Source organism: Callorhinus ursinus, unplaced genomic scaffold, assembly GCF_003265705.2.
Source record: "Callorhinus ursinus isolate GAN/ISIS: 27379988/994484 unplaced genomic scaffold, GSC_fseal_2.0 scaffold9, whole genome shotgun sequence".
In the NCBI taxonomy this organism is placed as follows: domain Eukaryota; kingdom Metazoa; phylum Chordata; class Mammalia; order Carnivora; family Otariidae; genus Callorhinus; species Callorhinus ursinus.
Genome location: NW_027397071.1, coordinates 39,800,496 through 39,825,634, shown reverse-complemented (window position 1 = coordinate 39,825,634; position 25,139 = coordinate 39,800,496). Strand labels below are relative to the sequence as shown.

General features: G+C 39.7%; 1 protein-coding gene across 2 annotated transcripts; it reads right to left on the bottom strand.

The window, feature by feature from the left end:
- Positions 1-938: 938 nt before the first annotated feature.
- CRYZ (crystallin zeta) lies at positions 939-25,139 on the bottom strand. 2 transcript variants are annotated; one of them, XM_025871851.2, is made up of 9 exons: positions 25,001-25,136; positions 19,939-20,055; positions 18,397-18,549; positions 15,439-15,602; positions 10,758-10,809; positions 6,943-7,092; positions 2,979-3,080; positions 2,783-2,878; positions 939-2,358 (listed from the first exon to the last, which is right to left on the bottom strand). In XM_025871851.2, the coding sequence occupies exons 2-9, from the start codon at positions 20,047-20,049 to the stop codon at positions 2,194-2,196; spliced, it is 993 nt and encodes a 330-aa protein (XP_025727636.1). In that variant the 5' UTR covers positions 20,050-20,055; positions 25,001-25,136; the 3' UTR covers positions 939-2,193. The 2 variants fall into 2 exon arrangements, with proteins under 2 accessions (XP_025727636.1, XP_073752619.1); XM_073896518.1 differs by lacking the exon at positions 18,397-18,549 and having other exon boundaries at positions 25,001-25,139.

The window sequence follows — 25,139 nt, the reverse complement described above, 5'->3', positions numbered from 1 at the left end:
GGGATTTAGACTCACTCTTAAGGCTGTCCCCCCATCAACCCCTAGCAGTCTGACTCTAGACCAAAGTGAATCTAGATTCCTTTTTATGATATAACATTTCTGGGCTCTTTTATTGGATGTAGGAAGTTCCCAAAATATGAGCTATTCCTAAGGCCCTACGGATTAGTAAAATTATCCTATGACAATTTTCAAGATGTATTTTTTAAAAAATCACTATGCTAATGGTAGTGTTGGAAAAAGAATTAAGGTTTGAGCTGAGGTGTTTTCCTGTGAGATGTAGTTGAGGAAGCAGAGAGAGCCAGGTCAAAGAGACCCGACAGGTTTTGCTATTCTTGAGCGTTATCTTGCACAGGAAAATGCTCTTTACACTGTGAATTGTGGAACCCCTTGGCACACATAGAATTTCTTGCCTCAGTAAAGCTAAGCTAAGGACATTATAAAATGTTACCCCCCCTTTTTTTTTTCCCTCTTCAGAAGCATGTATGTTATTTTGAACTTCCATGGCCAAAGCTACTCTGGATGGAAGCAGCTAACAAATGCATCAAAAATATTAAATGTGTAATTGGAAATCCCAAGCTATACTAAGTGCTTCTCATCTGTGTCCCTATGTCACCTTCTTGGGATGACTGGTTTTATATGTCAACATAATATCACATTTTGTTTATGTGTTTACGAAGAGTCACCGGGTGACTTCAGGTAGATTATCCTCAATAATGAAGGTGGGCCTCACCCAATGGGTTGAAAGCCTTCATATTGAAAACTGAGGTTTCTCAGAGAAAGAATTCTGCAATGTAGAAACCCTGCTGGCCCACCCTATTGATTTGGCTTATCAGCCCCCATCTCTTTATAAACACGTGTGTGTGTCGGTGCGTGTTTGTACGTACACAGGAGGCTAGGCTCGTAGGAAGGAAAACAAGAACAAAAATAATCAAACTTCATTTCCTTGTGCATGACATTGATGGCAAGATTTCTAAGTAATCATCCCTTTATTTAGTTTCGATAAGGACTTCCAGCACAGAACACTGTTAGAAATTAACCATTAGGAACTACATAAAAGAGATGTAAGGCAAATACTATATAAAGACCAAATAGATAAACACAGGTTTTATTTTTCTACAGAATTTACTGCAGGTTATCATGTAATGAAGACAAAAGCAGATCACTCTTAATGTATCAAATTTGTTTAGTAATTTAAATAAAAACATAGAACTCCCATCACTCAGATAATTCTAAATCTATTTTGGAAAATCAAATCATCAGGAAGTATCTCTCAGGAGACTAGGTACCTACCTATCACATTATGCCAAAAATAAGGCTGCTCTCTTCACAGAATATATGGATAATGAAGGGGGAGAAATCGGAGGGGGAGACGAACCAGGAGAGACTATGGACTCTGAGAAACAAACTGAGGGTTCTAGAGGGGATGGGTTAGCCTGGTGATGGGTATTAAAGAGGGCATGTTCTGCATGGAGCACTGGGTGTTATACACAAACAATGAATCATGGAACACTACAGCAAAAACTAATGATGTAATGTATGGTGATTAACATAATAAAATACAATTTAAAAAAAGGTGGCACTAAATATACAATTAAAAAAAAAAGAATATGTGGATAATGAGTAATCAACCATCAATACAGTGGATGTTCTAATATTGGGGAAATAGTGGAAAACTATTTGTTAAAAAACACATTTCTCTGGACATTGTTTATCTTGCCCTTGCAAGAGACTTGTAGATCCAGATGAGATTAGCTTAGAAAAGGGATCTTATTTAGTCCAGAAAATCTTCAGAGTCCAATACAGTTCTGAGCTAATCAGGTATTAAAGAACCTTTACAAGGACAAGTAGGTTTGGAAATCACACAGTCTTATTTTGAATTAGCTTCTTTTAGTCAAAGGTATGGAATTAATGATCAAGCACCAGGAATTTCTGTAACGCACCCAATGCCAAATGACTACTGACATTTTATTTCCTACTATGATGACTCCTTGATTAGAGGCAGGTGGGAGGCATAAAGAATATTGTGAGCTATAAAATAAATTCTACTCCAATGCTCAGATCTCTAAAGGCAAATCTTGTTTTTTAATATAAGAAACTCACTGAATCAAATGAATGCTGAATAGAGCAAAGGTAGTGTAAGTAAAACTGGGACAGGAAACTTCTAATTGCATAGGAAATACATGAAAGAATTAATCATTCTAAGAGAAGAATCATTTTCCCACGAGCCCCACTGCTATGGATGATATTTTCGTGAGCCTGGGCCACCTTCTCCAGTGAATACTGAGAACCTATTACAGGTCTCAACCAACCAATTTCCATTCCGGCTTGAAGGGCGGCTGCAAACTGCCTAAATTCCTCCTAAGTGAAAGAAAAAGGTCTTTTTGTATTACTCGTGACTTAATTTTCAGAAAAATTTTCAGATTATAAGAGTCGGAACATAAACAGTTCCTTACAAATATGTGGCTTTTGTCACTTGTCCAGAACTAGAGAAAAAGTAGTTTTCTATATAGTAACCTTAAGTCCAATTTGAGGCAGTGTCAGTTTACAAAAAGCCTATTGTCCTGAAGCAACTACTAATAGTATCTCCCTTCTCTCTCAAAAGTGTCTTGCCTTGGAAAATAAATTACATTGCCCCCCTAGTTATCTTGTAGTGACTAATCCTCAACATACCCATCCAGTCAGATAACAAAGTTTAACATCTACTGGAATTTTCAGTCTGCCTGACTAGGCAAACTGTATCAATGTTTTAAGTTATCAAAATCAGAGTCACTTATTTTCCTACCTTAGTTGATGAATAGAGAGCAACTCCAATTATACTAGATTCCTTTGCCATGGTGTCCCGTGGGTTTATTTCAATAGGACCTCTGCTGCCAACAACCTAGTATGAAAAACAACTTTTCTATAGTTAAAGATTACTGCAAAATAGTATTAAGTTATGGTAAAGCTTCAAAGTGGTAAGAAGAAACCAAAATACTTACTATTACTCGTCCTCCATATGACAGAAGATTCAAATCATTACTAAGATTTACATTAGCTAACATTTCAATGATCACATCAATTCCCTTTTCACCAACAGATTTCTATGTAATAAAAAAATGCAGAGTAAGATAACAAGTGGAAAAAAAAAACAACTGTAAAACAGTTATCACAGTCCCATATATTATAGAAATGTGTTTCAAAAGACATAAAATGCTACATTTTTAAGACTAATAATACAAATTTTAAATGATCTAATTATATAGTATTGATGTAATTCCAAGGTACCAGTCACAACATTTAAAGTAATAAAGATTTATACTAAGTAAATTTCAAGTGCTTCGACTCAACTTGACTATAAAATACTTTTTCCTCAGTTGAAAATTTTCTGTCTTCAAAATGTATTTTCACAGAGAAGTAAACAAATCCCAAATCCCAAAAAGACTTCCACTTTTGTTAAAAAACAAAAAGCAAAAGAAGAAAATCATTGGCTGTTTGGTGTTGCCGAATTTTTTTTTGTGTGCGTTCAATTTTGTCCCAAGTGGTTTACAATCAGCTTGGCATACTACTTTTCTTTTGGGTTTTCAGAGATGTTGGTTTGCAATATCCAAAACTGGCTCTTCTCTTAAATAAGTTATACATATATACCTTATACTGATTTTATTTAACAAAAAAAATGAATACCTGTGTCAGGCATTGTTAAGTACTGGGAATTCAAAGATGGACACAGAGAACTCAAAACAAAGCTAGGGAGAAAGATGGAAACCTACCGCAATCATAGCTGTGACGGGATGGGCTAAGTGCTGCGTTAGTGGAAATAAACTATAGGTTATAGAGAAAAACAAAGCTATAACTATGATCACCTGTAGTGATCAGAGAAAGTTCAACAGAGAGGAGGACCTGGGCCCTGAGGAGTGAGCAGGAGCTCTTTAAGCAAAATGGAAGGAAGAGGAGCCAGCAGAAGCTGCACCTGAGGTGGGAGAAAGAGAAAACAGAACAGCTATGGACTGAGAGTCCGAGTCGGGATTAGAAAGTAGCCCAGAGGAGCTGAGGCACGTGTTTGGGAAGGCGGGCGGCAGGGAAGAGGTAGAGAGGCGACTGTCAACTATATCAGTATGGACTGGGAACACGTATTAAATGCCATGTTAAAGGAGCTAGACTTTTGGGAGGCAGGTGCTAATTTCTGTGCCAGACCCTGTTTTAGATCTGAAGGTGCAGCAGGGACCAAGAAAGACAAAAATTCCTACTCTCATGGAGCTTCCATTTTAGTTATTTCTGGAGATTTTTTTTTTTTTAAAGGAGAACCAAATAAGTCTAGAAAATGTGAAGACAGAAGGGGATATTAGGTCAGTTATAAATAACAGACAAAGCTGGAGAAGATGAGGACTAAACTAAGTCACAGCAGAGACGAGAACAAAGGGAGACATATTTGAAAGGCATGTCAGAATCGAAACTGACAGAGGGAGGTGGCAGACTTGACGGGCAGGAAGGAGAACAGTGATTAAAAGATAGGAATGAAAAATGAAATGTGGGTCTGTCTCGGGTGAGCAGATGAGTGGTCACGTCCAGCAGGCTGACGGCACGAAGGAAGGGAACGCAGGCCAGAGACAGTGCTGGAAATCAGCAGGATGTGGGCACAAACTGAAGCCATAGGTGTAGATGAGACTGATCGGGGGAAGGTCTAGCACCAGGAAGATATGAGACCAAGGGGAAAGGCTAAGGAACAGCAACACTTAAGTAATACGGGAGGAAGGGGACTGAAAATGAACTCAGGGAAGTAAGAAGAGAACCAGCTGCCAGGAGATGTGATCAGGGTCAGCTGCTGCCAAAAAATCACACAGTACGAAGGCTAAGCCAAAAGCAGCAGAGGGGTAAGTAGGAGCTCACCGGTGACCTCTGACAAGCAAAATGCAGTGGAAGGTGCTGGGAGGTAAGGAAGTAAAAGGAGTAAGTATTCACTGCTTTTTCAAGAAGTGCAGTGGTAGAGGGGATGGAGGGTTTGATAAAAGGTTAGGGGAATGATTTGGAGAATAAGAGAGACTTAAGCAGAAGGAGCTAGTAGAAGAGAAAGAAGCCACAAGACCTCAGGGTCTTAAAGTCAGATTTCTGCAAAACAAAAACATATTCTTAAATTAACTGGCCATTTTTCATCTTTGTAAATACTGTTGGATGATGGGAGCAGGAGTAAATATTCAATTAATTTTAGGTTTCCTAGACATATACAAAGGAGTAACTTTACTCAGTTTTTTGGCAGTATGATTTAGTGCTAATAAATAAACTCTCACTCATATTCTCCTCAATTTGTTAATGACTGAGGTTACACAGTAATCAGTACCTGGAAAATTCTAAGTCTTTCTCAACATAAGCAAGTAATTTGAGGTTTAGCAAAGTAATCAGTACTTAGTAAATTGCTACTATAGTACAAACAGAGAACTTCAGAATCTGCTTGAATTCTGCTCTAACAATGGAATATATGCAACAACTAACCAAAACCTTCACTGCTCTGGATGAGGTAATGATTATTCCTCCACGGCATCCAATTAAAAACAAACTCTTTTCCCTAGGCTAGACAGATCCAGTTTGTAATCTGTAGATACCTCACTTTTCACTAAAAAGTCACACCAACATAAATTATATTAGGAAAACCTCGTGGTTGCCAGAGGCAGAGGGCTGGAAGTGGGTGAAATGGGTGAAGGCGGTCAAAAGGTACAAACTTCCAGTTATAAAAAAAAAAAAATAAGTCACGGGGATGTAAAGTACAGCATGGCGAACACAGCTGTTAATACTGTATCACAGATTTAAAAGTTGCTAAGAGTAGATCTTAAAAGTTCTTACCAGAAGAAAAAAATTTTGTGACTATGTATGGTGATGGATGTTAGTGAGATTTACTGTGGTGATCATTTCACAATATCTACAAATATCAAAAAAAGTAAAAGGAGGACACCTGGATGGTGCAGTCATTTAAGTGTCTGACTCTTGGTTTGAGCTCAGGTCATGATCTCAGGGTCATGAGATCGAGGTCCACATCGGGCTCCATACTCAGCAGAGTGTGCTTGAGTTTCTCTGCCCCTCTCCCTCTATACCTCCCACTCCCCTCACCATACTAGCTCTATCTCTAAAATAAAAATAAATCCATCAATAGATGAATGGATAAAGAAGATGTGATACATATATTATATATATATATATATAATGGAATATTACTCAGCAATCAAAAATGAAATCTTGCCATTTGCAACGATGTGGATAGAACTAGAGGGTATTATGCTAAGCAAAGTAAGTCAGACAGAGAAAGACAATTATCATATGATCTCACTCATATGTGGAATTTAAGAAACAAGGCAGAGGAGCATAGGGAAGAGAGGAAAAACTAAAACAAGACAGAACTAGAGAGGGAGACAAACCATAAGAAACTCTTAATCATAGGAAACAAACTGAGGGTTGCTGGAGGGGAGAGGGGTAGAGGGATGGGGTAACTGGGTGATGAACATTAAAGAGGGCATATGATGTAATGAGCACTGGGTATTATATAAGACTGATGAATCACAGACCTGTACCTCTGAAACCAATAACACACTATATGTTAATTGAATTTAAATGATTAAAAAATCCCCAAAAAACAAAAAATAAATAAATGTTAAAAAAAAAACAAAACAACTCAGGGCTCTAAATACAGAGCTATGACTTTACTTAAAATGTGACTACATTAAAGAGTACCAATTTTTATAGCTATAAGACTCTGGAAAGGCTAGGTTTTATTTGATAAACATAAACAAGACAGACGAGAGTAAAGGTTTGAAAATTAGACATCTCTGCTTTTTAATTTATTAAAACTGTAAAACACATAGGCATAAAAAAGAAGCAAACAACTTTAAGAGAGTGGTTGATAAGAAAAAAGAACTTACAAAAAAACAAAGTCTCCCAAGAAATAAAATCTACTTTTATAAAATTGTAGAGTAATTTTACCTTAATTTTATCAATATAATTAAGTTCTCTGTGATTGAACACTTCATGGGCTCCATTTTGCAAAACAATGTTTTGTCCTTCCTCAGTACCAGCTGTGCCCAAAACCTTTAAGCCATAAGCTCTGGCAATTTGGCATGCTGCTAGTCCAACCTGAAAAACAAAATATAAATGCCTAGTTTTAGATTCTTTGCATCCCTGCAAATATTTATTAAATATATGTAATAAACAAGGTTCTTCTAGGTCCTACCCTATCCTTAAGGAATTTTGAGTCTAAATGAAGAAATAAGAACAACAATAGCTAACTTATATTGAGCATTTATAATGTGTCAGGTACCACTCAAAAGACTTTCTATCCATTGCTTTATTTTAGCCTCACAATAAGCCTAGGAGGTAGATACTATTATTGTCCATATTCCATAGATGAGAAAACTGAGGCTTATAAAATATAAGTAATATGCCCAGGTCACAGAGATAGGAACATGGCCAAATCACAGAGCTGCACCAATTCAGTCTGTAGAGCTTGAGCTTTTAACCACGGTATCAAAATGCTTACTATTAGCATCTACTTTGTGCAGAAGGTATGGGGTTTAAAGATATTCAAAACCTGCTCACTGACTTCATACTTTAACAGTACATATGAAATGCTAAATGACAAATGTGACACCATTTAAGTGGAAGAGATAGGTATATGAGCAAATTAATCCATTCATCCATATGATGACCATTTACTGAGTGTTTACTATGTGCTAGGCATGGTACTTCATGTAAGAAACTTATACTCTGAGAAAGGGGGAAAATAATAAATACACAAATAAATGAATAAAGTACATTCAGAAAAGAAAAAGTGCTATGAAAAAAAAAACCCAGCCTATTGGAGATAGGGAGAGGGACTAGTGAGGTCACCAAGAAAGACCTGAGTGAAGTGAGGGATGAGCTGTGTGAGTATCTGGAAAGCCTGGTGGAGAATGCTGTTGGCAGAATGGTTGTGGCTCACCTGGTGACATGGGAATGAGCTTAGGGCATTCAAAGGACTGAAAGAGGGTCATTAAATGTCTGCCTTCGGCTCAGGTCATGATCCCAGGGTCCTGGAATCGAGCCCCGCATTGGGCTCCCTGCTCGGCAGGAAGCCTGCTTCTCCCTCTCCCACTCCCCCTGCTTGTGTTCCTGCTCTCACTATCTCTCTCTGTCAAATAAATAAAACCTTTAAAAAAAAGTAAGAAAATAAAGCCACGGATTGCATGAAATCACTAGATCACTAAATAAATGTACTTAGGATAAAGGAGAAATAAAAGCATATAAGGAATATAGCTAAAAACAGTTTTTTGAATTGCAATACTAGGAAATCTATGTTTGGTTACATGCCACATGAATGGTACAGGTAAGTGTCACATACATTTAGAGCAGGGCTTCTCAAACTTAGCACTACTGACATTTGGGGCTGGACAATTCTACGTTGCAGGGGGCTATCCTGTGCTTTGAAGGATGTTTAGCAGCATGTCTGGTATTTATCTACTAGACACCAGAACCCCTCCACCCAGTGATAACCAATAATGTCCCCAGACACTGCCCCAAATGTTCAAGGGGGAGGAGGGATGATGCCAACCCACCCCTCAATGATAACCAATGATTTCGAGGGAGGTAAAATCATTATGGACTGAAAAGAATTAAAATGAAAAATGATGATAGAAACTGATTAAAATTGTAACAGAATCACAGACTCCCAGGTTTGAAATAGACTTTAAAGACTGTATGGCATATGGGAGTGATGAGCCTGAACTCAGTTGGGTTTTGGCAGGGGCCTGTTTGATTTAACCAAAACAAACAAACAAATGCCCAGGACTCACAGTCTCCTGAGTCAGAGAGACATTCAATTCCACGAAATACTATGGAGTTAGCACTACTGATTTTTGCTACTTTAAAAAAAAACAAAACAGGCCTTTAATAAAACTACATCTAAACTAAAGGTTTAATGTAAATATATCTCCTTCTGCTCTAAAGAGGCATTTAATAGCTATTCTGAAGGTACTGTTTATGCCATTCTTGTCAACAATTATACCAGGAACAGTACTTCAATAGATTATACAACCATTATGTGTCAGTTATTGTTCTTCTATTTACTTTGCTGACACTAAAATAGGGCACTCCCCACCAACGTATCTGGATAACAGCTGTGTTCACAAATTCCACACCATTTTAAATACACAACATAATCCCAGAGGAATTTGAATTAAATGAGGACAGAAAGTACAAAGAGAAGCAAGACAAAACCCAGCACTATTTCCCTTTGGTAGGGCGGGGAGGATCAGAAGCTTTCTCACACCAGGCCACCAGCCTATCCCTGCCAGCCAAGGATTTAACAAACTCAGCCAGCTCAGAGAACAGTGTGGATTTTGCCTTAAAAAAAAAAAAAAAAATTAAAAAAATCATGGTGAAGTGACTGGGCTTTTTACAAGCGGGTAAAGGGAATAAAAAGAGATTTTCTTTAAATTCTTCTCTGCCCTTCCTACTGAAACCTCTCCCTTTTATACAGTGCACCAGGTTAGCTCTCAGAAAGCCAAAGCAATTTAAATAAATGCAAGTTTGACAGATCCTTTAGTTATTTTGGGTTAAATTTAATTTAATCCAAAAATAGCCTCTTTGGTGAAGCTAAGCAATGGGAATTTTTGACAAAGCATATCTGTCATATTTTCTCAAGCCCCAAAAAGACAATCTTAGTCTTTTTAGTAAATACTCTGATCTGTGAAATCCTTCAGAATTGATCTATTTGAGGTAGACAGGAGGCTAAGTGTGGAACCTTGTGCTTCATCTATTTGAAGTAACAGAAACACAATGGGCTGAACGCTCTGTAGTCCCTGGCCACCTTTAGAGGTAAATTCACATTTTTAGGATGCCACTCATTATTCCAGAACAATGTGCCATTTGACAGGCTACTCCTTTCAACTACTCTGTGGAATACACAGTGCTCTGAAAGGGTTAACCAGCTTCCTCAAGGTGAGCCATCTAGCCCCAGGCCCTCTATTTTAAAAAAACGCGAAATCTCATCTCCAAAATTTCTAAAGCCTCTATATGCAGGATAGAGGTCATGTGGATTTCTTGTTAAATTCCAACCTCAGAGCTCTAACTTTTCCTCTAAGCTCCTCAGAGGCAGATTGACAGCCGGTTTCTTGAAGAAGCTTCTGACAGCCCTGTGTTGGGTTATTTCACTGAAGGGCTTATTTTAAAGTTCTCAGTCCCCTCCCCCCCCATTAGCATTTAAGCCACGGGTTGTGGTGTTAAGGACACAGCCATACACCGTGCATTCCGTGAATGTCCTTAAAGCGCAGCAGGCAAGCAGTGGGAGGGAGATAGAAGGGTCTGAGAATTCACAGAGTCGCTTTCCAGTGCTGTCTGGGGCAACACAGGTAAAGCTTTAAGGAGCCTTAGTTTCCTTAGCTAAGGGAATATGGAATTAATATTAACTTTAAAAAACTGTTTAAAATTCCAAATAAATACTCTTACAACATATGCTACTTGAAGGCAAAAACAAAGCCAGTTCATTTTGGTCTGCACCTGACACAGGTGGAAAAACTAACCCAGACATTTTTAATGGGGTGATCTGCTGAATGTATTAACCAAGAAATGCTAAACTAATGACAAGGAATCACCTTCAGAAGACAGCATTTAAAGAAGCTATACTACAAAAAGGAATATATGTACTGACTACAAATATTGACCATATTTATTAACTTGGCTTTTAAAAATGACTGAAAAGAAATATAATGTGAAACCCACACACATAAGCTCCTTTAAACATAAACTTAAAAATAAATACTTACTCCTCCGCTAGCCCCATGAACCAGCACACTTTCTCCAGCTTTCACACGGGCACTGCAAAACAGGACAAGGGTTCATCACCTCAAGTCGAAGGTAATGAAGCTCAGGTGTGTCATTCTTCTTAAGGAAATTCTACCCTCAGTTCAGCTAACACGTCCCCAAACAGGAAACTCATCCTGCCCTACAGCCCAAAATATTCTCCAAGCTTCACAGGATCAAATGAGGGTTCTTCAGGGCCATAGACGAAAGAAAACATGAAATTCATTTGTTCGTTCAACAAACATTTAATGGGAACCTATTACGTGCCAGGCACGGTGCTGGATGCTGGTAGCACATCAGGGTGCTACCTTCCTTCTGGGAGGCTACAGTCTTTGGAGGCACGTGAAGTGAAACAGCTGAACCTAGAGGAACTGGAGTTTCTCATTCATTCCTACAGAAAGTGTCTCAAAACAGGCTTATGATAGCCCAGTCTCGGTTCTGTGACCCAGGGGAATGCCCAAGAAAACGCAGAAGTTAGATGATTTATGAAAACATTTTTCCTTCTCCATGCCTTTGAACATCAGGTCGTGCAGCCTCTAAGCCCACATTTCAGAGAGCAATGCTGAATCAGCAGCGGTACGAGACTAAGAAATATGATCAATCCTGTCACAAAGGTTTCCATGTCACACCAAAAAATGTCTAGATCCTCCGGTAAAATGACATATTCTACTTCTGGTTCATCTGACTACTTTTCCATTATACGGAAAATAAGGCACATGCAGCAAGACAGACAGGAGATGCTTTATTATTCCAGGTGGACAATGCTAATGTCCCAATCCAGCAGCTGTTCTGTGATCCGGATCGGACTCTCAGGGAGGATCTCTTACTTCCTAGAACAATAGGGGTGGCCACACTGTACAGACCGTTATGTTCAATCTGGGAGTAAGAACACAATGACCCAGAGTCATGCTCAAGGCTGCGTGCCAACAGCTGACAAATGGCAATTACGAGCAGTAAATGAAACCTCTTCCAATACTCTTGTTTAGAGATGAGGGGACTGAGGGCAGTGAGTTAAATGGAGAGTCTAAATGATTAACTATCACCAAACACTCTGACATTTTAAAAAGTAAAATATGAATGTAAGGGAATAGGATTACTGATGTCATCCTATGGGATATGAAATACTTTTCCCAGTAATGGTTCTTTTAAGAATCTTTCAAACAACCCCTCAAACACTAAGAGCACATTCTCCTAAACCACTGGGCCTGGGGCGGGTGGTGAAAAAGCAAGCTAACCCTGTCGCGGGTCCCCCTGCTATGATCCTTCTACCCTTACACAGTCATTGTGATGGTTAATTTTATGTGTCAGCTTGGCTGGGCCATGGGGCCAGAATTTGGTTAAACATTATTCTGGATGTCTCTGTGGAGGGCCTCATCCAATCAGCTGAAGGCCTTAAAAGAACAAAAACTGACTTCTGGAACAAGAAGTAATTCTGCCAGTAGACTGCCTTTGAACTCAAACTGCAACTCTTTCCTGGGTCTCCAGCCTGCCAGTTTACCCTATCAGACTTTAAGCTCACCAAGCCTCCACAAATCAATCTCTCTCTCTCTCTCTCGTATATATGTATGTATGTAATACGTACATATGTACGTACACATTCTGTTGTTCTGTTCCTCTGGACAACCCTGACTAATACAGTTAGCTCCCCTGGGGGCTCGTGGCAGGGGCTCGAGCCTTGGCCTGGCCTTCCATGCTATTGTTCCAGACTTCCTCCCAGTCACTGAAGATTAGTACCTGGCACATTAGTACCTGGCTTTCTCTTCCACGCCAAAGCCAGCCCTAAGCTAAAAGATTTCAACATTCTCTGGGAAGAAAACCTTGAATCACAATTCCTGAATTCTCCCCTTTAGCCACTCTCTCCCAAGGCGGAACCTGGTAACCACCCCCAAAGTCTCTACTAGAGAAGTATCAGACCCTAATAACCAGTGTTATGACAGTAATCTCCAATCCTAATTCTGTAAACCCATATTCTCTCAAAATCTTTTCTTCAACTTCCCAGAGATTGCCGTCTCTGGATTGCTCAATTCCTGCCCACCTGTTGCTCCTGGCTCCATTTCCTGCACTAGCCAGCCTGGACCCCGCAGCAGCTTACCCCGACTCCTCTCTCTTCCTCTCCTGTGCTCTCATTTCCTTCATGCTACTCCATTCTGTCACTAACACTCCAGCCCTGGGTTAATGTTAAAATCCAGCTTCCTTGATAATCTACCCAAATGACGAAGTACTATTTAAAAAAAAAAAAAATCACGTGACCATGCATTTTGGTGCCACTTCTGTTCTGATTCTCAAAAGATCACTTTGCCTCCCATTTAATTATGAAAAGTGAGGCAATCTCATATGAGTTCCTTCAACACTCTACCTCCCTACCCACAAACTTTTCCATAGTTATACCATCTTTACCTATTCTGGGTTTAGCAGATGAGATACCCTTTAATATCTGAGGCCAGTCTTGCCACACGTCCTACCTCCTTCCATATTGCCATCTGCCGCTCCACCCTCTCTTCCAAACCTTCCGTCGCTCCCGCTGCTAGATCTTTCCTCAGCTATAAACATATTCAGCTCCCATCCAACCTGTTGTCCCCACAAACTCCCGAGTACTCTTCTACTTCCTCCTCCCTAGCTCCATTCGAGGAACCCAATTCCACCTCCTTCCTCAGCCCACTCAATCAAGCTTCTGTCCCGCCGCTCTACTGGGAAAGTGATCTGGACTCAAGTCACCAGTCACCTCCTAATTGCTAATCCTAACTGTTCTTTTTTTTTTTTTTTCCAAACACATCTCACTGCTGCATTTGACAGCTAGCTTCCCTTCTCAGTAGCAACATCAACCACTGCCCCTAACACCACCAACACCAACAGAGTACTTACTCTGTGCCAAGGTCTGCACTGAGCTTCACAAGGTATGACTTCACTGAATTCTCACCACACCTCTAGGAAGGAGGAGCTATTAGTATTCACAGTTTTCAAACCACTAAACTACAGCCGAGACAGGGAAGTAACTGGACCATGGTCATATGGCTGGTAGTAGGAGAAGACAGTCCTGTAACCCAAGTCTTTCTGTCTTCAAGGACCATGAACTTAGGTGTTTAACAGACACCATGACCTCTAGACACCCTTGGCCTTGGCAAACGCTCCCTTTGGTCTCTTAGGACTCTGCCCCCTACCTCTGACTATACTCCTCCATGCTGATTTTCTCTTTCTATTCTCACTCCACTGTTCTTCATTCCCTGAAGGTTTTCAGTCACTTTCATCTTGTCAACTCCCACCCACAGGATGATAACCCCATGTTGACATCTTTACCCTTCAGGCTTCAGATTCTTTCACACAACAGGTTGCTGGTCTTTTCCAACATGATGCCTGTCTTGGTTTCAACTCCAAAACTGGACCAAGCTTCCCTTTGAAACTTTTTCCTTCTTTTCTTCGTCAGAGTTAAACATTTACCAACCTCAAGAGCTAGAAGTATCCGTTAAGTTCATCTTCTCTCTCATTCTCTACATGCAAACAGTCACCAAACACACCTGATTTTACCCTCTAATAGTTGTCCTTTCCCTTCCACCTTTTCTACCATGGCTCTTGCTCTGGTCCTTAGGTATTTTGCCTAAAGGATACTCGTATAAGACCCACCCACTCCTGTCATCAAATCCATCCTTCACATACTGATAGGCGATCTTAATAAAACACTCATATAACAGTATCACTCTCCCGAATAAAATATTTCATGACCCCCAATCCCTTACGGAACAGTGTGCGAGCTCTATCATCTTGCTTTTTACAATCTGAAACCTACCTATTTCATGTGACAGCTAATATTTATTAAAAGATTACTATATTCCAACCTAATTCCATGCCATTCTTTGCCTTCAAACCTTCCATCCAACAAAACCAAATTGCTACAGCTCTCCTTAAATATCATGATTCTCCCCCACAACACCAGGCTATTCCCATTGTCTAGAGTTTCCTCTCGCCTCCCAGCTATCCTTCCCCAAGATAACTCCCTGATTAAAGTACATATTTTCAGAGGGGCGCCTGGCTGGCTCAGTTGGTGGAGCATGTGACTCTTGATCTTGGGGTTGTGAGTTCAAGCCCCATGTTGGCTATAGAGATTACTTAAAAATCAAATCTTTAAAAAAAATCATATATATATATATATATATACACACACACACACACACACATTGTCAGATCCCAGCCATGGAAACTGACCAGTGGGTCTAGGGTAGGGCCCTACATGGTATTTTTAAATTGCAGCAATTAGTTTCTAGGGCTGGATAACAAGATTTTTTGAACCATGACTTTAAAATAATCCAAGCCTTACATCTTGGCAGGAAGCCCTATCTCATCACCACTGTTACATCCCTTATGATCCCATAAATCCCTATGCACATCTACACCACTGTACTTTCCACATTATACATCAATATTATAACCCTTATGTCTGTGTCTCTTACCAGACTGTCAGCATCTTAAAGACAAAGACAGCATTTTGCTCTTCTTTGTATCCCCAGTGATTAGAATAATCTCCCAAATTAGCACAGCTTCCACTCCATAAATGCTTAATGGTAACTAAATAGTAACCGGATAGGAGAGATATGGATGCATGATAGGAAGGCAGGCGATACCGGCTGTATGACTGGCCGTGTGTGTCATTACCTGTGGAGCAGAGCTCGATAAGCAGTAAAATAGGGAATACCGATGGCAGCTCCTTGCTCAAAGTCCAGTTTTTCTGGCAGTGTGTAAACACTGTCATCTGCTGCGAGAGCAAACTCGGCGTAGCCCCCAGAGATGGTGCTGGTAGTGAAAACTCTGTCACCTTTCTAGGGAAAGCAATAAATTGATAAATGCACCAGGGATTAAAAATGTCAAATGGGTATAATCCTTTATAATGCAACTTTTATAACAACAAGTATTTATATATTGTTTTCTACATCTTACGGTCTCATAAAACTATCTTCAGCATATTAAACATTTTTAAAGGTTTTATTAATAGAAACCAAGAAGAAGAAAACTTAAGGAAAATAGGAAAAAAAAAAAAAAGGGAAAGAGAACCTCCAGAATGGTATAATGAGAAAACAACTAACCTTTATTGCCTTTATCGAGAGAGCTTACTGTGCAAGACACTGTATTAGGAGTCTAATGAGTATTGTCTAATTTGATCTTCTCAAGAACCTATGAGGTAAGCACTTTTCTTATCACCACTTTAGATTAATTCCACTATACAAATGAGGAAGTTGAGGGACAAAGAAGTTCAATAATTTGCTCAGATTAAGCAGTTAGTAAATGACAGTTAATACAACACCAAGAGCCGGAAACTATGCCTGGATCCTGACAGCAAGATGAGCTGGGACAGGCTTCTTCACTTGTTACAGCATCAGAAACACAGTAAACTCTCAGTAAACTCTGCTGGGTCCTTGCTATTGAAAAGCAGAGGCATAACTGAGGGTGAGGTAAGGCACGATGCAAGACTTAGCGCCTGCCCAATGTGACCTGCATGCTAGGGAAATCAGACTGTCTACTACAGACACCTGCCCGAACTCTTCTTTCTTGAAAAAAATGTAAATATTCCTTGGAATAAGCAAAATATTAAGGCAATAACTTTCAGGATACTTAAATTGCCCCCCCCCAAAAAGATCTAAAAAAGTAATAGCACTATGTGGTGGGACAGAAACAAAAAAGATTCAAAAGGCATCCACCCAGCGGTCAGACTCATCACTGCTTAACAGTGCCACTTGCAAATGGGCAGCTATGACTGTGTTAAGATTAATCCTGCTTTAATAGCTTAAAAAGGTGTTGCACAGATTGCAATATAATTCAAACACATTCTAAGAATTCATTATGGAAAGCAGGACTTTGAGTTCTGTGATGGATATTAATAACAAAACAACTTCCCCCATCTAAAGCATCCTAAACCCTGGGAAGAGAGAAAAGGAAAGGACAGGAGTAACTACAATGCAAGAAAACATGATGAACCATCAAAGATAAGTAACCAGGAAAAGAAAGGAATTATTTCTAAGTTGAAGGAATCAAAAATAGCTTCACTGAGAAGCCAATATTTAAGGTAGGTCTTGAGGAATTGGACAAGATTTTGGAAACTAGAACTGACAAGAGTCATTATGAGTGAAGAGAACAAAGTAAACAAAGGAACAGTGGCAGGAATAAATGCTGAGGAACTGCTAGCATTTGTGCCCAATGAGTAAGTAGTCTTATATATGGAAGGTAATAGTTTCAGAGATAAAATGAAAAGGAACTAAAGCTGGAGGGTAAAAGCCCCCGCACCTCTGTTTGTAAGTTTCAGTTTCATTCTGCCAAGCAGAAGAACCAACACGAGCGAAGACAGGGAAGGAAGAGTGTGGGGTATGCACCTTAGTGGACAGCACAGGTCCACAGCTTGGTGGAAAGTTCTAAGTAAAGATGTCACGTGTGATCCTGGAAACCGTGGGGTCATGATGAAGGCACAGAATTCCAGAGTGTAAAGAAGACTGAGAACACTGGGCAACACTGAAATTGGAGGAGCATCCCGAGAAAAAGCAGCTTGAAAAACAATGCCTAGGAGGAAGTGGGGCCGAGACGAGAGAAAATGATGTCATAGAAGCCGAAGAAAAAAAAAAATTTTTTTTAAGAAAAAGCGGCTGAAGAGTGTCAAATGTCACCAAGAAGTCAAGAGAGATAATGACATAAAAGGGCCCATTAACTCCAGCAATCGAGAGGCCATTAGTGACATTAGCAAGAATGTTTCAGTGGAGCTATGAGGGCAGAAGCCAGACAGCCACAGGCTGAGGAGAGCAACGCTGTAGGAATCGGACAGTCTTCCTGCGCAGAGGCCATGTTAACCTTCTCTGTCTCAGTCCGATTTTGGTAAATGTGCTGCCAAAGTGGAGCAGGTCAAGGAATTATGAGGAAAGATGCTAGAACATGAATACACTATCCATGTTTTAGATTCCTTTTGGCATATAAATAACAAAAGCCCTGATCGTAACATTTTTATTGACTCAGTCACCTTGATCTGAGGCAAAGCTCTAAAAATGTATAGTTGACCTGGCATTTTTTTCATCTTTTACTTATTATTCAAAAGAATTGGCCTTCCCTTTATCTTATGAAACCAAATTTATAAAAAGAATTAGACATTATGTTGGCTTGTGTATTACTGAGAGTTAGGAAACAGTATAATTTCCTTGCCTATTTTCTGCCCTTACATATTTCTGCTACATCAAAAGGATCACAGTTGAATTCTGTGAGGATGTGAAGATACAGAATTTACCCAGCACTTGTCTCCAACAATGGAAACAAGGAAGACCTCCAGATAAAAGGCAATCTCTTTTTTGAATAGAGGAGTCCCCCAAGTGGCAGAAATTGTATAATGGGGCCTTTCATTTTTTTGAAGTTTTTATTTAAATTCCAATTTATTAACAGGCAGTGTAATATTAGTTTCAGGTATACAATCTAGTGATTCAACACTTCCATAACAACACCCAGTGCTCATCACAGCAAGTGCACTCCTTAATCTGTGATAGGGCCTTTTAAAGACTTAAATAACAACACATTTTAAAGCCATGTTAAAATGTTTTGAGAAAAAATATTAAGCCAAAATGGAAATAATTGAAAATGTAATACCTTGAAAGTGGATACATTATCTCCAACGGCTTCTATTACACCAGCCACATCTGAACCAGGAGTATAGGGTAAGAGTGGTTTTCTGCTGTAAGTACCAGAACGAATATATGTTTCCACTGGGTTTACACCACATGCGTGGACTTTGATCAGAACCTGCAATGACAATGTACTTTTGTTCACACGGAACATTTAGGCATTCATTCAGCATTATGCTAGGACTCCACTGATTATGGGAATTATAAAAATGGAGGGGGAAAACCTCACCTTCAATTGACTCACATTACAGTTTTGCAAACCAACATATACATAAAAAAGATAAGACAGAAAGGCTTATTATATGCTATATTAAAAACATTTTGGGACAATAGTAGTGGAAGTACTTGAGAGGATGTGTGGCACAAACCTCTATGTGCTCATCAAATCTAATTCCTCCTCCTCCTGGGTACATAGGAAGAATATTATTTCTTGGTACCTTATGATTGAGTTTTAGCCAATAGAATGTGAACAAAAGTGATCAGAGTCACTGTCAGGGCCCATAAAGATGTTCTAGGCAATCCACACTGTGCCTCCACCCTTTTAAAGAAGTGACCCCAGAAGACAGAGGTGTTGAAGGTGCAGAGCCACATGATGGAAGGCTAGGTCCGTAAATCACTCTTTGAGAATTACCCACCAATGTTTTAGAATTCTGGAATTTAGTGAATGAGAAATAATTTTCTATTGTTGAACCACTGAGATTTTGAGGTTACATCTACCACAGAAGCTAATTTTACCTTACTTAATATATAATGATTACTTTTGCTGTGGGAGTTAAGAGAAGGCCTTACAAAGAAAGTGGTATTTGAGCTAGACCCTAAAAGAATGGGAGAAAAGGATATCTCAGGTAGAAGGAATAGTATGAGAAGGAATAAAAGGGCCTCTTGGGGAAACCAGATAGTGCTGCTTTTTACAGCACAGTCTATTGAAAAGGAGCAGTAAGAAATGAATCTCTAAAGTTAGGTTATGGCCAAATTGTAAAAACTCTCAAGAGGCTCAAGGTTCATTAAGGAAATGAGACTTGGGAGTCATGGAAGGTGCGGTAATAAAAATACATAATTTTTAATGAGAAAGTATATCATTAAAGTCACCGGAAATGATTAAACTCTTCATTTAAATTCTCTTAAATCACATATAGAAGGGCATGTATGCAGAAGAAAACCATTTTCCTACTGTGCACAAAATAGAAATCATGAAAGTTTGTAATAGAATAACTTGTTCAAAACTACTTATGACTCCGTGCAGAAAAATTCAATTATTGCCCTGCACAGGTGATCCTCAACCTCAAAAATGTTCTTATAGCAAGATATTTTTCCTTTTTATAGATCTACCTCACTGTTATAACTATGCTCTCTTTGTCAGAGCTCACATATATCATCACTATAAACTTTGTTCTAATTCAGTGTCTCTACGAATTATTGTGAGTCTGCTTCTTTTGAACATTAACCTCATGTGCTGGAGACTCACACTCAGTGTAATTATTGCCTGTTTTTATGTAATTATTTCCACCTGATGGTCTTTTGGAATTGGTACTGCAATATCCGACTGGAGTTTCAGCACTTCTGGTCCACCAAATTCAAAAACTCGAATCGCTCTCATCAACTTCTGTCCAGTCGCCATGGTGATCTAGACACAAAGAAAAAAAAATAATGTACTGTCATATGGTATCTAGGCTATATCACTATGTTTTTTCCCCTGGAGGAGGCAGATCAAACAATTTTTCAAACAACAATTTAAATCATGAGCTTACACAGATCTCATTTCATGTTTAAGGGCCTTTCATCTTACAAATTCTTCAGCTACAAAGCAAAATACTTGATATTACTTCCTGTAGGGATTCAGTGCCTTCCACAAGGGAATCAAACATGCAAACAAAAACATCTGGCTAGACATAGCATGACACAGTATCTTAGGTTTCTTTTTGTGCAAGTTTGTGCTGCCACATCTTAGAAATTTGTTAAGTTTTATTAACATTAGAGAAATAGACCTTCTGTTAGATTATGAAATATTTCAAATATAGAGAGAAACATAAAGAATATAATGAACACATTTACCTGCCACCCTGCTTTAATAAATCTTAACATTTTAAAAACCTAGAACATTATAGATATAACTGAAGCCTTCTGTACCCATCTCCAATCCCATTTCTGGCCCACCCTTTTAAGAGGTAATTATTACCATAAACTCAGCGCTCATGATTCCCAGGCATGATGTCATATCACTACTTCATTCAACAATATGTGCCATTGTGTTGCATGTTCTCAAACTTTATTTAGATTGGATCATACTGTACTTAATTCTGCAACTTGCTTTTTCTTCTCAACATTAAGTTTTTGAGATTTATCAATGGTGAAACACTTAGCTTTATGAAGCTCACTCATTTTAACAAAGGAGGAAAACATTAAAAACTAAAAACAATGCTTTGTATGTAATCTTTTATAAATTACAAGGGTCATTTACAGTTAACCTTTCTGTCCTACCACTGTTATTTTTTTTTGTACCACTGCTATCATTGAAATGAAAACTCAGAGTTAAACTCTTAGAAAAGGTCTAAAGAACATTTGAATATAAAAATAGCTAATTATGGAAATCTTCCATACCTATAGCGATGTAATGAAAGGGTTTTGACTGTATCTCCATAATTTTGCTTGCGGGTTATCACAATTTCTTGAAATTAACCACGTCAAATAGTTAGACTCTGCCACCACCCAGAACATCCTTGCTAATGTCTGGAATAATTATATTCATCAACAATGAGTAGGTGAAAGATCAAAAAGTTGTAGAAACTAGGGACTTGAGATGAAAGAATTCACACTTTTACTATATTGAAGCTCAACACAGGGCTACTCAGAAGAGAACACATGCTAACTATAAAATGTCCCTCCAACTATAGGGGGTAATTGAAAGCATTTTGATAGTATTATTAGTAGAAAGTTCTTGATACAATTAATCCAAAGTTGTATTATTTTAAACCCTTTATTTTAAGTGATGCCATGTAGTACCTAGCACAGAGGAGAAAGTAAATTGTCCATTGCTAGAAGGTTGTTGAGCAATGACATGTCCTGAAGGGCAGACCTCAAATACACGGGGGCAGAAGCAGGCAGAAGACATAAACCTAAGGTCACTGCAGAGGAGCTGGGCAGTCCCTGAGGGTGACACCTGTGTGGTGTGAGGACTGGGAAAAGGCAGCTCACCCCCTACCTGCCAACAGTCTCACTGCTGAATTTTGATCTAGCTCTTCACTCAAGCTGGGTATTTCTTAGACAAGAAAGTGAAAATATAAAGACAGTAAAAGAGAAACGACACCACCACCACCACCACCAAGGTTGCCCAGCTCAGAGTTTTTCATTCTGGAAATAAGAACACAGCTTTCTTTTCCCTTTTTGTTGCCAGCACGGTGTTATGGAAAGAGTACGGTTATGGAATCTGACAACTTTCAGTATGAATTCCGGCTCCATCATTTACTAGCCAAATGGCCGTGGGCAAGGCAGTCAACTTTGTTGAGCTTCTTCATCTGAAAACTGGGCTCCCACTCAGGGTTACTGTGCTAGAGACAGCAAGCATCAAGCATTGAACCTGGCAAGTGTTCACTCCTATGTATAGTAGATATGATTCCTTTCCCATCTCTTTTCTCCTTTTCAATTTCTTATTCATTAAAATACTCTTGATTCTATAATTCCATAATCACTTTTGATTTTACATAACAATATTTACAGGACTCAGATTATAAAAACAAGACCTTGGCCTCAAAGGACTCAGTCTGGAGAATCATTTAAACAAAACATTAATATCAAAATACTGGTTGTTATTCATTCGACATGTATACTTCGAACATTAACTGTAAGCGAGGCCCTGTGCTAACCCCATAGAACACAAAGGGCAAAAAGAAAATGCCCCAGCCCCCCTCTTAGCTCCAGTTCACTCTGTGCTCTCATTCTTTCACACAGCTACACACACCACATAAGATCTGCAGCTCCTTTTCCACTTTCTACCTTCTTCCTACCTATTTATTTCTTTCAAGCACTTGCATCTACCTTTTCACCAACAGACATCATTATCCTCAAAGAACTGTAGCAGTAATAAAAGCAAAATTATCCCGAAATAGGATCTGGCAAAATTATCTAACACATACATTTCCCCCCTACATTTTGATATCTGCTAAGTTGGGAGAAAAGAACAAAGGAAGGAGGATTCTCATCCTTAATACCGGATTTAGACGACCCTGCTGCCTTGCCTAGTACTACCATCTTATCCTACCGAGCGTGTAAGGAGACCAGGCATAACCTTGACAGCGCTGTCTTCTACTTTGCTTCTGTCCATCTTATTTCCCACTGAGCCTTTGCCACTATGATCGATCAGGCTTCAATCTGTACAAACTGCCTTTGAAAACCCCCTCAACTACCCATAGGATCATCAACTGCTTCACAATACATAACACATAAGGTGATATGTCAAAAGGAATAAGAAAAAGAATAAAATAACACACAAATTGTAATTATAATTCTTAAACCCCTAATACCTGATTTCTTCTAAAAAGCACACCTTTTATGTCCATTAGTATAATTATTTTTCACAAGAGGTAGAAAAGCAACCATTTAATTGTATGCAGAAATGGAAATAAAATCACCATCCATGTTATGGATGAGAAAACATCCCAAGAGGGTAAGAGACTCACCAGGGTCACACAGAAGCAGAGCTAGAATCCAAGTCCTCTACCTTAAATGTTGATTGGTGATGTACCCTTACTGTACAATCCTTTTCATCTTACCCTTTGAAATGTTGGCATAGAAGATCCTTTAACTTCTTAAAAATATACTTTATGACGATGAGTGAGACAGGCTCAGCTAGAAATCTGAAATTCAACTAACTTGCAGGTAGGATTACATATTTTATGATTAAGGCATCTGCTCAGAGTGTGAAATTTTCCAAATGTCTGTCAGTTAGGAGGATCCAGTAGTGACACAGAGGACAAGATTCTATTAGGAAAACTAATAATTTCCTTATCTGTAAAATGGGGCCAGTACTCCCTAGCATAGGATCCTTGTGAAGATTAACTGCAACAGTGGGGGGTGTGAGTGCTTCACAGCATGCCCAGCATGCAATATGCTCTATTATTCAGTCTAAATCATTTGCGTGTCAGCAGGCCTGCCACCTTGCTAGTGTTTTTAAATAGATTTTTCTATTTATCAAGTATAAGCTTTAAATTAGAGGACCTGGTTTAATTTTTGGTTGTACTTTTGACCTATAAAAAGTTGCCAAGAATACTTTGGAAATCTAGGAAATACAGAATTCTAAAATTCCTCCTCAAACAGTGATCTTCTCTATGCTCTGTTTCAATCCGTTTGGTTTAAATAAAAACTGAAGGGACAGGGAAAATGTTAGAACTATATTTTAATATAGAATGAAGAAATCAAGTCACAAAGGCAGAGCAAGGGCACTTATGAGAGAAGGGCATAAGTAAAATTAAGTAAGAATTTCTAGCAAGACATAAAAAAAATAAGAACTTGTAAAGAGAATCATCATTACGAAATGTGCCGCTGTCGATCAAGAATGACTCACGTAAGCCTTTTTTTTTTAGCCTTAAGCCAGAAATGTAAAAAAACCAAACAATTAAAAGTAGCCTAAGAAAAGTCTCTTCTTGGCTGGGTGACCTTGTCAGGTTACTTCCCTGGTCTGGATCTCAGTGCCCACTTCTGATAAGAGGGGGTGGTGGAGGAGGAGTGGAACAGATAATTCTAAACCCCTCCAGGTTCTTGGATGTAAAGATTGGATGGAACTAGGCCGGCAGCTCTTCCGTGCTCGGGAAGGGCTCAGTGGGATTTGCTAATGCTGACCAGACTTACATGGAGCGTGCCAGTGGCTTCAGTGGGAATCGCACAACTTTTCCACTACCAGTCCAAACGTGAGCCTTTAAATAGTTCAATCATGAACGCATTCTCTGGTCACTGTGATAAGCCTCATCTGGGAACTAAGTGAGCATTTAACGATGTGTTTACGCGGTGTTTTATAATTTTCTTTTCCTTTGAAAATTATTCTAGGTGGGGGTCACCGGAGTGGGTGGGTGGGGGTGTCAAAGAAACTAGGCATTTCTCTCCCAAAGGAAGACAGCACCTCTGATGGCAGAGGCGACTTAAGACCGGGCGGGTGGAGCTCCAGAGCCCCCGCAGTCGCGGCAACCGCAGAGGAGAAGCCTGTTCCCCCCGCGGGGCTGTGCGCAGGGCCCGCGGCCGACACCGGCTGCAGCAGGAACGCCCAAGCCCGGGCCCGGCGGCGGGAGCGGAGCCCGCGGAGCCCGCGGCGGCCTGCCCGGTGCAGCCGAAACGCAGATCTCACTGGAGACCAGGGCTGGGAGCTCGCGGCCAGCAAGTGAAAGTCCCTGCGTGATTTACGGATGAGGAATAAGTAACCCCTAGAGGGAAAGGTCTTCGGCCACGAGCTCCTTTTTCACATTCTCCAGGACAGAACGCGGGACAAGAGCGCGACCCCAATCAAACGCACTCCTTTGTGGACCAGCGGCGGGGAGATCCGCTGCCTGAACAACTACAGGGAACTTTTTTTAAAAACCACTTACCCGGTTCTAGAGTGGGGAGGCAAAACCTGCGAGGGCTCACTCAGACTCCACAGAAAAGGGGACGGAGCTGGGCGTCTTCTACACTTGCTGGCTCCGCCTCCCCCGCGCGTCTCTCCCCGCCCTCAGGGGAGGGCACGAC